The 11,316-nt window shown below is 47.5% G+C and overlaps 1 protein-coding gene across 1 annotated transcript; it reads right to left on the bottom strand.

The window, feature by feature from the left end:
- Positions 1-7,626: 7,626 nt before the first annotated feature.
- LOC134353289 (mRNA decay activator protein ZFP36L1-like) lies at positions 7,627-10,158 on the bottom strand. Its single transcript, XM_063061321.1, has 2 exons — positions 9,632-10,158; positions 7,627-9,120 (listed from the first exon to the last, which is right to left on the bottom strand). The coding sequence occupies exons 1-2, from the start codon at positions 9,668-9,670 to the stop codon at positions 8,287-8,289; spliced, it is 873 nt and encodes a 290-aa protein (XP_062917391.1). The 5' UTR covers positions 9,671-10,158; the 3' UTR covers positions 7,627-8,286.
- Between the last annotated feature and the right edge of the window lie 1,158 nt (positions 10,159-11,316).

Here is an 11,316-nt window from a genome sequence, read left to right as displayed (position 1 = left end):
TCCTCAAATAACAGGGAAAATTGAAAACCAAACCTACTTTGCCTCGCCCGTTTCCGCCTAAACCCTTAGGCCTTCCCTCTGCTCCTGGCTCACTCCGCAGCCCACAAATGATGCTGCCCGCTGTATACGGCTGTGTTCCTTTTAAATCTTCTGCGCCTCACTGCCCGATGTCACACGCCTGCGCAGTCCTGCCTCTTAACTCCGATGAGAAAAAGAAAAAAATCAAAATGGCTTCCGCAGCACTCTTGCTCCGATTCTCAGACTTCCTTCTCCGAATTAAACCCAAATCAGGATTTCTGACCTTTTAAATCTTCCACGCTTCACTGCTCGATGTCACATGCCTGCGCAGTCCCGCCTCTCTTAATTCCAATGAGAAAAAGAAAACAATCATCGCAGGAGATAGCAGGATATTGGGGATGAGAGGAAAATGATCAGCCATGATGAAATGGCAGAGCAAACTCGATGGGCCAAATGGCCTGATTCTGCTCCTATATCTTACTGTGGAATAAATCAACAGCTCGTCTTTGCTCTGGGAGAGTGTGATAGGACAAGGCAGAGGGAACGTAAAATAAGCTGCTGGAGGAACTCAAAGTCAAACAGCATCTTTGGAGGCAGAAAAATAGCCGATATTTTAAAGTGAGAATGTATTTGTGATACAAATATATTGTGCTATAGTGCTGTGTGACTCTATAAGAGTTGTTTTACTGTGTATAACTTGTGGCAAGAGCACCTATTGTTCAAGATAGCCGAAGGGAAGAGTCAATGATTTGAGAGAGAACTTGTGAGGCTCCATAGAATTTATTGTAGGATTTGGTAGTGGCACAAACCTGTCAATGTTTTAGTGAAACTGAGGTCAGCAGCTGAATGGAATTGAAATGAGATGGGGCGGTGGGGTGGGGAGGTTGGACATGATGAGCTTAGACTTCGCTCAGAGGAACTAGAAGGGGTGCAAGCCTTTCCCATAGAAACATAGAAAATAGGTGCAGGAGTAGGCCATTCGGCCCTTCGAGCCTGCACCACCATTTATTATGATCATGGCTGATCATCCAACTCAGAACCCCGCCCCAGCCTTCCCTCCATACCCCCTGATCCCCGTAGCCACAAGGGACATATCTAACTCCCTCTTAAATATAGCCAATGAACTGGCCTCAACTGTTTCCTGTGGCAGAGAATTCCACAGATTCACCACTCTGTGTATGAAGAAGTTTTTCCTAATCTCGGTCCTAAAAGGCTTCCCCTTTATCCTCAAACTGTGACCCCTTGTTCTGGACTTCCCCAACATCGGAAACAACCTTCCTGCATCTAGCCTGTCCAATCCCTTTAGGATTTTATACGTTTCAATCAGATCCCCCCTCAATCTTCTAAATTCCAACGAGTACAAGCCCAGTTCATCCAGTCTTTCTTCATATGAAAGTCCTGCCATCCCAGGAATCAATCTGGTGAACCTTCTTTGTACTCCCTCTATGGCAAGGATGTCTTTCCTCAGATTAGGGGACCAAAACTGCACACAATACTCCAGGTGTGGTCTCACCAAGGCCTTGTACAACTGCAGTAGTACCTCCCTGCTCCTGTACTCGAATCCTCTCGCTATAAATGCCAGCATACCATTCGCCTTTTTCACCGCCTGCTGTACCTGCATGCCCACTTTCAATGACTGGTGTATAATGACACCCAGGTCTCATTGCACCTCCCCTTTTCCTAATCGGCCACCATTCAGATAATAATCTGTTTTCCTATTTTTGCCACCAAAGTGGATAACTTCACATTTATCCACATTAAATTGCATCTGCCATGAATTTGCCCACTCACCCAACCTATCCAAGTCACCCTGCATCCTCTTAGCATCCTCCTCACAGCTAACACTGCCACCCAGCTTCGTGTCATCCGCAAACTTGGAGATGCTGCATTTAATTCCCTCATCCAAGTCATTAATATATATTGTAAACAACTGGGGTCCCAGCACTGAGCCTTGCGGTACCCCACTAGTCACCGCCTGCCATTCTGAAAAGGTCCCGTTTATTCCCACTCTTTGCTTCCTATCTGCTAACCAATTCTCCACCCACATCAATACCTTACCCCCAATACCGTGTGCTTTAAGTTTGCACACTAATCTCCTGTGTGGGACCTTGTCAAAAGCCTTTTGAAAATCCAAATATACAACATCCACTGGTTCTCCCCTATCCACTCTACTAGTTACATCCTCAAAAAATTCTATGAGATTCGTCAGACATGATTTTCCTTTCACAAATCCATGCTGACTTTGTCCAATGATTTCACCGCTTTCCAAATGTGCTGTTATCACATCTTTGATAACTGACTCCAGCATTTTCCCCACCACCGACGTTAGGCTAACCGGTCTATAATTCCCCGGTTTCTCTCTCCCTCCTTTTTTAAAAGGTGGGGTTGCATTAGCCACCCTCCAATCCCCAGGAACTAGTCCAGAATCTAACGAGTTTTGAAAAATTATCACTAATGCATCCACTATTTCTTGGGCTACTTCCTTAAGCACTCTAGGATGCAGACCATCTGGCCCTGGGGATTTATCTGCCTTCAATCCCTTCAATTTACCTAACACCACTTCCCTACTAACATGTATTTCGCTCAGTTCCTCCATCTCACTGGACCCTCTGTCCCCTACTATTTCTGGAAGATTATTTATGTCCTCCTTAGTGAAGACAGAACCAAAGTAATTATTCAATTGGTCCACCATGTCCTTGCTCCCCATAATCAATTCACCTGTTTCTGTCTGTAGGGGACCTACATTTGTCTTCACCAGTCTTTTCCTTTTTACATATCTATAAAAGCTTTTACAGTCAGTTTTTATGTTCCATGCCAGTTTTCTCTCATAATCTTTTTTCCCCTTCCTAATTAAGCCCTTTGTCCTCCTCTGCTGAACTCTGAATTTCTCCCAGTCCTCAGGTGAGCCACTTTTTCTGGCTAATTTGTATGTTTCTATGATACTATCCCTAATTTCCCTTGTCAGCCACGGGTGCACTATCTTCCTTGATTTATTCTTTTGCCAAACTGGGATGAACAATTGTTGTAGTTCATCCATGCAACCTTTAAATGCTTGCCATTGCATATCCACCGTCAATCCTTTAAGTGTCATTTGCCAGTCTATCTTAGTTATTTCACGTCTCATACCTTCAAAGTTACCCCTCTTTAAGTTCAGAACCTTTGTTTCTGAATTAACTATGTCACTCTCCATCTTAATGAAGAATTCCACCATATTATGGTTTACACTTACCCAAGGTGCCTCTCACGACAAGATCGCTAATTAACTCTTCCTCATTGCTCAAAACCCAGTCCAGAATAGCCTGCTCTCTAGTTGGTTCCTCGACATGTTGGTTCAAAAAACCATCCCTCATACATTCCAAGAAATCCTCTTCCTCAGCACCTTTACCAATTTGGTTCACCCAATCTACATGTAGATTGAAGTCACCCATTATAACTGCTGTTCCTTTATTGCACACATTTCTAATTTCCTGTTTAATACCATCTCCGACCTCACTACTACAGTTAGGTGGCCTGTACACAACTCCCACCAGCGTCTTCTGCCCCTTACTGTTACGCAGCTCTATCCATATCGATTCCACATCTTCCCGGCTTATGTCCTTCCTTTCTATTGCGTTAATCTCTTCTTTAACCAGCAACGCCACCCCACCTCCCCTTCCTTCATGTCTATCCCTCCTGAATATTGAATATCCCTGAACGTTGAGCTCCCATCCTTGGTCACCCTGGAGCCATGTCTCTGTGATCCCAACTATATCATAATCATTAATAACAATCTGCACTTTCAATTCGTCCACCTTATTACGAATGCTCCTTGCATTGACACACAAAGCCTTCAGGCGCTCTTTTACAACTCTCTTAGCCCTTATACAATTATGTTGAAAAGTGGCCCTTTTTAATGCTTGCCCTGGATTTGTCAGCCTGCCACTTTTACTTTTCTCCTTACTACTTTTTGCTTCTACCCTCACTTTACACCCCTCTGTCTCTCTGCACTGGTTCCCATCCCCCTGTTGTGAACTAACCTCCTCACGCCTAGGCTCTTTAATTTGATTCCCACCCCCCAACCATTCTAGTTTAAAGTCACCTCAGTAGCCCTTGCTAATCTCCCTGCCAGGATATTGGTCCCCCTAGGATTCAAGGTGGATGCATTACCCTACCTCCAGTAGAGTAATATTGAGGAGTAAATCACTTTGGGGTTGAGATGAGGAAGGACAGGTTAGGGGTAGGGATTGGGATAGGTGGATGGAATTAGGCTGTTGGAGTGAAGGTGGATGAGATTAGGAGTGTTGGGGTGAAAGTATATGGGATTAGGGATAATGGAGATGAAAGTGGATAAATTTGGAGATGTTGGGAGTGGATGGAGATGGGGTTGATGGAAATTAAAGTGAATGGGATTAGAAGTGTTGGCATGAAGGTGTTCCGAAACATTGAGGGTGGATGGGATTAGAGGTGAATGTGGATGGGTTTGGAGATGTTGGAGTGCTGGAGATTGGGCTGGGTTGGTAGTGTTGGAGGTGAAGGTGGATAGGATTAGGGGGGTTTTGGAAATGGGGATTGGGCCAGGTATGTAATGTTGGGGGTGAAGGTAGATGTGTTTGGAAATGGGGTGAATGGGATTAGAGGTGTTGGAAATAGGGATTGGGCTTGTTTAGCAGTGGTAGGTGTAGCTCAATGGCTTTTGAGATGTTGGGGTTGATGGGATAGTGGGTGCTTGGGCTAGGGATGGGGCTGGGTTGGAAGTGCTTACATGAAGGTGGATGGGATTAGGTGTGTTGGTGTTGCAGTGGATGGGTCTGGAAATATTGGAGTGGACGGGATTATAGGTATTAGAGACAGGGATTACAGGTATTGTAGGGGTGAAGGATGATAGGATTAGGTGTTGGGGGCAAAGGTGGATGGGTTTAGAGATATTGGGGTGTTCAGGGTTAGTGGTGTTGGGTACCTGAATGGTGCCGAGGACAGAAAAAAAACCTAATAGGCAGCAAACGTTATGTTGGGCTTGCGTGAGAATTGATTGTCTATTCTCCTGTGCTGGGAAGAGATAGCAATCTCCACTTTTGTGCTATCACAGTAAAATTAACTCTCAACATGTTTACTGTAATCAGTCAGCACATTCCAGTCTGGGCTTACTGATGTGCTGGGAGTGTGGGAATAGATTGATTCACACCACTTGAAATAGAGAAGCAAAAGTCAGATGAATCAGACTGAGATGAAATGTTGAGAGATCTGTACACCAGTCCCATACAGTACTGATAAACCTTACATTTCCAGAGAAAATTGACAAATTTGAGAGTTCAAGCCAGACTTTCTGCTACTATGATCTGTAGATTGTGTGGTGACTGATGAAGTAGCCTGAGACTCTTCCACAGATGGGCAACACAAAATACTCTGCTGATGCTGGGGTCAGAGGGACACTCACAACACGCTGGAGGAACTCAGCGGGTCGGGCAACATCCGTGGAAACAATCAGTCAACGTTTCAGGCCGGAACCCTTCGTCCTGACATTTCCACGGATGCTGCCCGACCTGCTGAGTTCCTCCAGCATGATGTGAGTGTTCCACAGCTGGGCAGGAGCTGCCTGAGGAGTGATTATTGCCCTTTAGTTAAGGTGTAACTATTTAGATTACATTTTAAACTCATTTTTAAATTAAAGATTAGTTCTATTTGAAACATCAAAGCATAGAGTAAAATACAGTATATTGTTTGCAACAAAGGCAAACACAGTGGAAGGATTGTGCTGAGGGCAGCCGGCAGTGTTGCCACACTTCGGACAACATACCATGCCTACCTAACCCTACGCCTTTGCAATGTGGCAGAAAACTCACACAGTTAGAGGAGAATGTGCAAACTCCCAGCTGTGGCAGGGAGTTTCTGAACCCTGATCTTACAGCTGGTGCTGTAAGAACTGCTATGCCGCTGCGCCACCCCACTCCAAGACTAATACAGGAGAGTTCAGTCTTACCTGTAGCCTTGAATCTTCTTGCCGTCTGGAAAACTAAATTGAAAGTGTTTGAATGCCAGAGTTCAGAACTTGCAGCATTACAGCACATGTGCCAGGCTCAATTCCATGGACATCACATTTAAAGATAGTTACCTTCCAGCTACAGGAATGAACCTTGACAGAAATGATGACCACAGGGACTGGTGTGGAAGTTGTAGTAAGGCTAGGGTTAAAGTCAACATCCAATTGAGGATCACTACAGCAGTGTGTAGTCAAATGCAGAGAAAGACGACCCTTGAAGTCAGACTGCCAGAGCCAAATTTGCCTACTGCACAGATAGGTGAGAATGACTGTGGTAGTGTGTAATCAACAGAGAATACAGCTTCACGACAAAATCTGCAGATGCTGGAAATTCAAGCAACACAAAATGCTGGTGAACGCAGCAGGCCAGGCAGCATCTATAGGAAGAGGTACAGTCGACATTTCAGCCCGAGACCCTTCATCAGGACTAACTGAAAGAGGTAGCGAGATTTGAATACAGCTTCCCTTTGCACAGTAGGGGATGTCAGAGACAGATGGGTATAACAGAAGAATGTGAAACACCAAACACTTGCCTTACTAACTTCAAAATATCATCAGTTGTCAGCTTGAAGCTTTGCTCGACTTTATGAATGGTGACTGATCTGGCAAGTGAGGAATTCAATTTATTAAACAGCAAACATCCACAACTGATAAGCCAATTCTGTTTGAAAATGCAGTTTTCTGGCCTGGCCTGGGAACGGTGTAGGATGTAGGATGGCCTTGTGCACAAGTAAACAAAACTATTTGAGTTGTAAGAGTGCATAGATTCCAGGCGCACTTATTATCAGTCATGACTGGCAGTCATGGAGGTTTCAAGCACCTCTTACTGCAGAGATTTTTTGTGGCGATAAATGCTCTGGGGAGTAATGTCAAGCAGACTCCCAGCACTAAGTAATTTAGCTACATTGAGGCTGGGGAAACAAAAGCAAGAGTGATTGAAGAGAAAGGCAGCTGCTTGTGTGGCCAGCAATACGATTTCAGCAGGCTACATTACTATATTAAACAAGGCTTCCACTGCTGCAACAAGGAAATCCTGGAACTCAGTTCCACCCCAGCATCATGTACATGCTTAAACCATTCCCTGGCTGCACAGTACTGGGAGTCTGGAGTAGATTGAGATGGAACTTGGAATTCTGGTATTTGGAATAGAGCACAATTTGATCCTCATTGAAGATGCACCTGGGAGGATCAGGTAACTTAATTGAAGCCAGCACATCCTACCCATATTGGGCAGCACAAGGACTTTTTAAAAACAGTTTGTATTAAGGCAAAGCAAGATATTGTGCACTCTCCAGTTACCAGTTAACACTGAAAGCAGGAGCTGTGCAACAGCTACAACTATCCCTGTCTCCTTATGCTAAGGTTAGTTTGTCACATGTACTGAAACAGAACTATTCTGCAATCATTTTGAAAGATGGATGGCTTACTTGTCATATAGGCTCATCCCATGCATAAATACATTTGAGATAGTTAAAAGGAAGAGAATGCAGAATCCTACTACAGCTACAGAGAATATGCATTCTAGGTAGACACCAAGTCCTGAATTGATCAACGATACTGGTGTAAACAGATTAAAGTTTAAGGAAATACAACACATTGGAAACTAGGAAGAGCAAATTTTCTGTTTTATTTTGAAATCAGTTATAAGGCACTGGAAGCATTATAATTGATATATTCAGAACACGTTTCTTTATAAAGGATAAATTATCTAAAAATATAGTGCTATATTATTAAATATACAACATTCCAAAATCTTCAATAAATAATTTAAATATAATCTATATTGTACATTAGGCAGCTTAGAAAAGGTTGAAAACACTTGGTACAAGGTTAATGCATTGTACTATGGGGTACCCGATTACCAGTTTGAGCCAGGACACGTTGAGCTACCACAAACTTCCCCCTGTAGGAAGCACATGGTACTAGTTCTGCTACATCAGGGCCAGTGGCCCCACCGCCCATGGACACTTCCCGGTTACGGTCTAGCATCCACGGTTAAAGAGAAAGGAGGGAGGGCTACTGGGAAAGTACCCCGGTCACAACCAGGGTAGTGAGGTCTTCTGCACCCAGTCACAACCCCAGGGCAGTGCAGGTGATGCCTGGGTCCCCCCAGGGAAAGAATGGGGCTCAGTCAACATCCTTGGAAGATAATCCCATCACACACCTACGAGCAGGAAATGTAGCGTGACATCCGGACACCCTTCCCCATACCCGGGGAAAGAGTAGGGTGGCACGCCTCAAGCCATCCGGCCTCACTCGGACACCGAGATCCTGCTGAAAATGGGCAGCCGCCGCGCCTGCTCGAAGACGGGCGACTCCGAGCCGCTACTGCCCGAATCCTCCTGGTCGGAGAGAGAGTCAGATGAGGGGCTTCTGCCGGCGGCCGGGCCTGGCTGGCGACAGCGGTGACGGCAAGAGCAGCAGTTCAGGCCCAGCGTCCGGGCCAGCTCTACTTCCAGTTCGGGGCTGAAGGCTGCCCGCAGCAACGCCCAGTCAATCTCGCCGGGAACGGCGGCTGAGGGCCCCAGACCCCCCCAGGCTGAGCCCAAGCCCGAGAAGCTGGCGCTCTGGCGCAAGCGAGGCCGGGAGCCACGCTCCTCCTCGGGGTTGTGTATGAAGTGACAACGGCTACCATACGGGCAGAAGCCGGTGCTGTGGAAGGTGCGGCACGGCTCCGTCTTGTACTTGGGGTGGCGACTGAGGGTCCGCAGCTCGGCCAGGCCGTGCGCGAATTGGCACTTATCCCCGTAGCGGCAGAAGCTGTTCTCCTGGAAGGGCCGGCACAGCTCCGTCTTGTAGCGGGGCGAAGGTGGTGGCGGCTGCTGCTGCGCGACCCTCGGCTCCTCCGGCCACTCCCCGTCTCTGGTGCAGCAGCCCAGACCCGGCCACGGTTTCGAGGGCAACCCGGCGGCAAGGTCCGTGTGCCGCGGCTGCAGTGGACAGAATGCATCGTTAAGTCGAGCCCGGGAACTACTGGCCGGCAAGTGGCTGGTGGAGTGGCGGCGGAAACCGGCAGGAGGTGCGACTGTCCGGAGCTCGGGACCCGGCTTCCAGGCGGCGAAGTCGTCAGGATCCAAGATATTCAACTGCGGGGATAGAGGAAGAATCAGTGCCCATCCACTCAGCGCGCACCCCACCTCCGCCCGAACCACTCCTATCCGGTAGTGCACATTTCCCTATCAACACGGATTTCACAATTGCTGCTGTCAGGAGCGCGCATCGATTCCGCCCGATAAGCGTTCCCGATAGTTCTACAACCCTCAGCGGGCGGGCGGGCGTGCGCGCCGCTCTCACCAAGCACCCTCCACAGCGCGCTTTCCTTCATTTTACAGGCAGGGCTCCCGAACTGCGGCTCCGCACATTTTCACGCACACGGAACCCTTACAGAAGGGACCATACACCTCCAACTCGAGGGCGTTAACACTCGCTTACCTATTCAAGGCGTCACATTCCAACTCTTCCCACCCTGAGGACGCCGACTTGGGGGCGAACACTCACGCGTTTCCTTCTTCCCCATTGAAGCTCCTTCACGCACCAACCCCACCACCACTACCCACCGCCGATACATCGGTCTGCGTTCCCGTCCCTGCCTCTTACCTCGGTTACAAGCTCGCACAGATTCTTCAGACTGGCCATGGCGCTACGCCTGTTAATCAAACTGCCAGCAGTTCTCAGCAGCTGACAGCTCGTCGGACCTGGGTTATTATAGCCGCGTGGGCCGTGACGTCTGGCATGAGTCACTGGGGGCGGGGCTCAAGGGGCGAGTCTCTGTCGTCGGCGGTGAGTCAGCGGGGCGGAGGGACGAGACGGAGTCGGAAGGAGAGAGGCAGAAATCGGGAGATTCCCCCTCACCTTGGACCTCATCTGTCTGTGTTTCCTAACATATCCCTCTTCCACAGCTTAACTCTGTCTGTCTGTCTCACAGTCTGTGTGCGTATGTGTGTCTGTGAATCTCTGTGCTATCTCAGTTCTTTCTCTATCTATCTCTTATCGCCCACTATCTCACCACGTCTCTTATCTGCGTGCCTCTCCACGCCGAGAGGCACGCTGATGTACGTCTTTCTTCTCTCTCTCTTTCTTTCTCTTTGAATGTCAGAGAACCTTCCCCACCCGTCCGTCTGGAATTCCCCTCTCACTCAGGTTTAATATCACCGGCATATGTCCTGAATTTTGTTGTTTTACGGCAGCAGAATAGTGCAATACGTAATAAAAAGCTGTAAATTACCCTCTCTCTCTCTCTGTATTTCTCTATTTGTCTCACTCAGTGTTACCTCTCTGAAAGTGTCTCTTTCTCGGTCAGTTTCTCTTTATTTAAATAGGTGTTTTCGTTTAGTACTGAGCCACAGTGAAAAACCTGTCTTGCATACCGTCCGTACAGATCAATTCATAACAACGGTGCAGGGAACATAAAACAGAGTGCTGAGTGAATGAAGTGTTAGGTAACACCGAGATTATGGTTAGGTCAACGTTCAAACTTCAAAGCTCAAAATAAATGTATTATCAGAGTACATACATGACACCATATCCTGTCCTGACATTCATTTTCTTGCGGGCACTCACAGTAAAGACACAATATAATTAATGAAAGACCGCACCCAACAGACGGACAAACAATAATAAAGATGCTGTCTTGACTCTTGACCAAGGTCTTTATTATGGTGGCTGCCTGTCGTATCCAACGATGACAGAAGACCCGCGCCGGGAAGTTTTTAAAGTTGAAAATCTGTTGCGCTGGGGTAGTTCCACTCACTTGATCTCGGAAGTCCAGGTCTAGTAGTACAATTAGTCGTCACAACCAGGTCTTCCTTGGTTTCGGTGGCTTGCAGAACCGCCTTCCTGGCCTCTGGATCTCAACTGATCCGCCCAGTCCGCAGGAGCTGATTTCACAAGCTAGGACAGGCATGTCCCTATCTCACCGGGATATGTGCGCCGCCGGCTACCCTCACCTGATTTAGCCCGCCTGTCGAAGCGAGTACCAGGGTGTAGCCGTTTCATATGCACATAGCTACTTGGAGCCACAGGTGAGAGCTGATTGTCCGTCCAGTGGGGACCGAAGGTGATCGAGATACCCCAGACTGGACAGGCCAAGTGCTACCCCTCCCTAAACATCTCAAACCAGGGAAACATTCCGTGTAGTCTTATAACAGCCGGAAAGACATCAGGATGTCGCTCTGTCTCGACACCCCTTCTTTCCGGGAATCTTTCATTATGCGTGTCTCCCGCTCTCTGTGTTCTCTCTGTCAGTGTGCTTACCTGCCTCCCGCATTTTGTATCCTCCTCTT

Source organism: Mobula hypostoma, chromosome 10 (genome assembly GCF_963921235.1).
Source record: "Mobula hypostoma chromosome 10, sMobHyp1.1, whole genome shotgun sequence".
NCBI classification, from domain to species: Eukaryota; Metazoa; Chordata; class Chondrichthyes; order Myliobatiformes; family Myliobatidae; genus Mobula; species Mobula hypostoma.
This window is presented reverse-complemented; position numbering and strand designations above follow the sequence as displayed.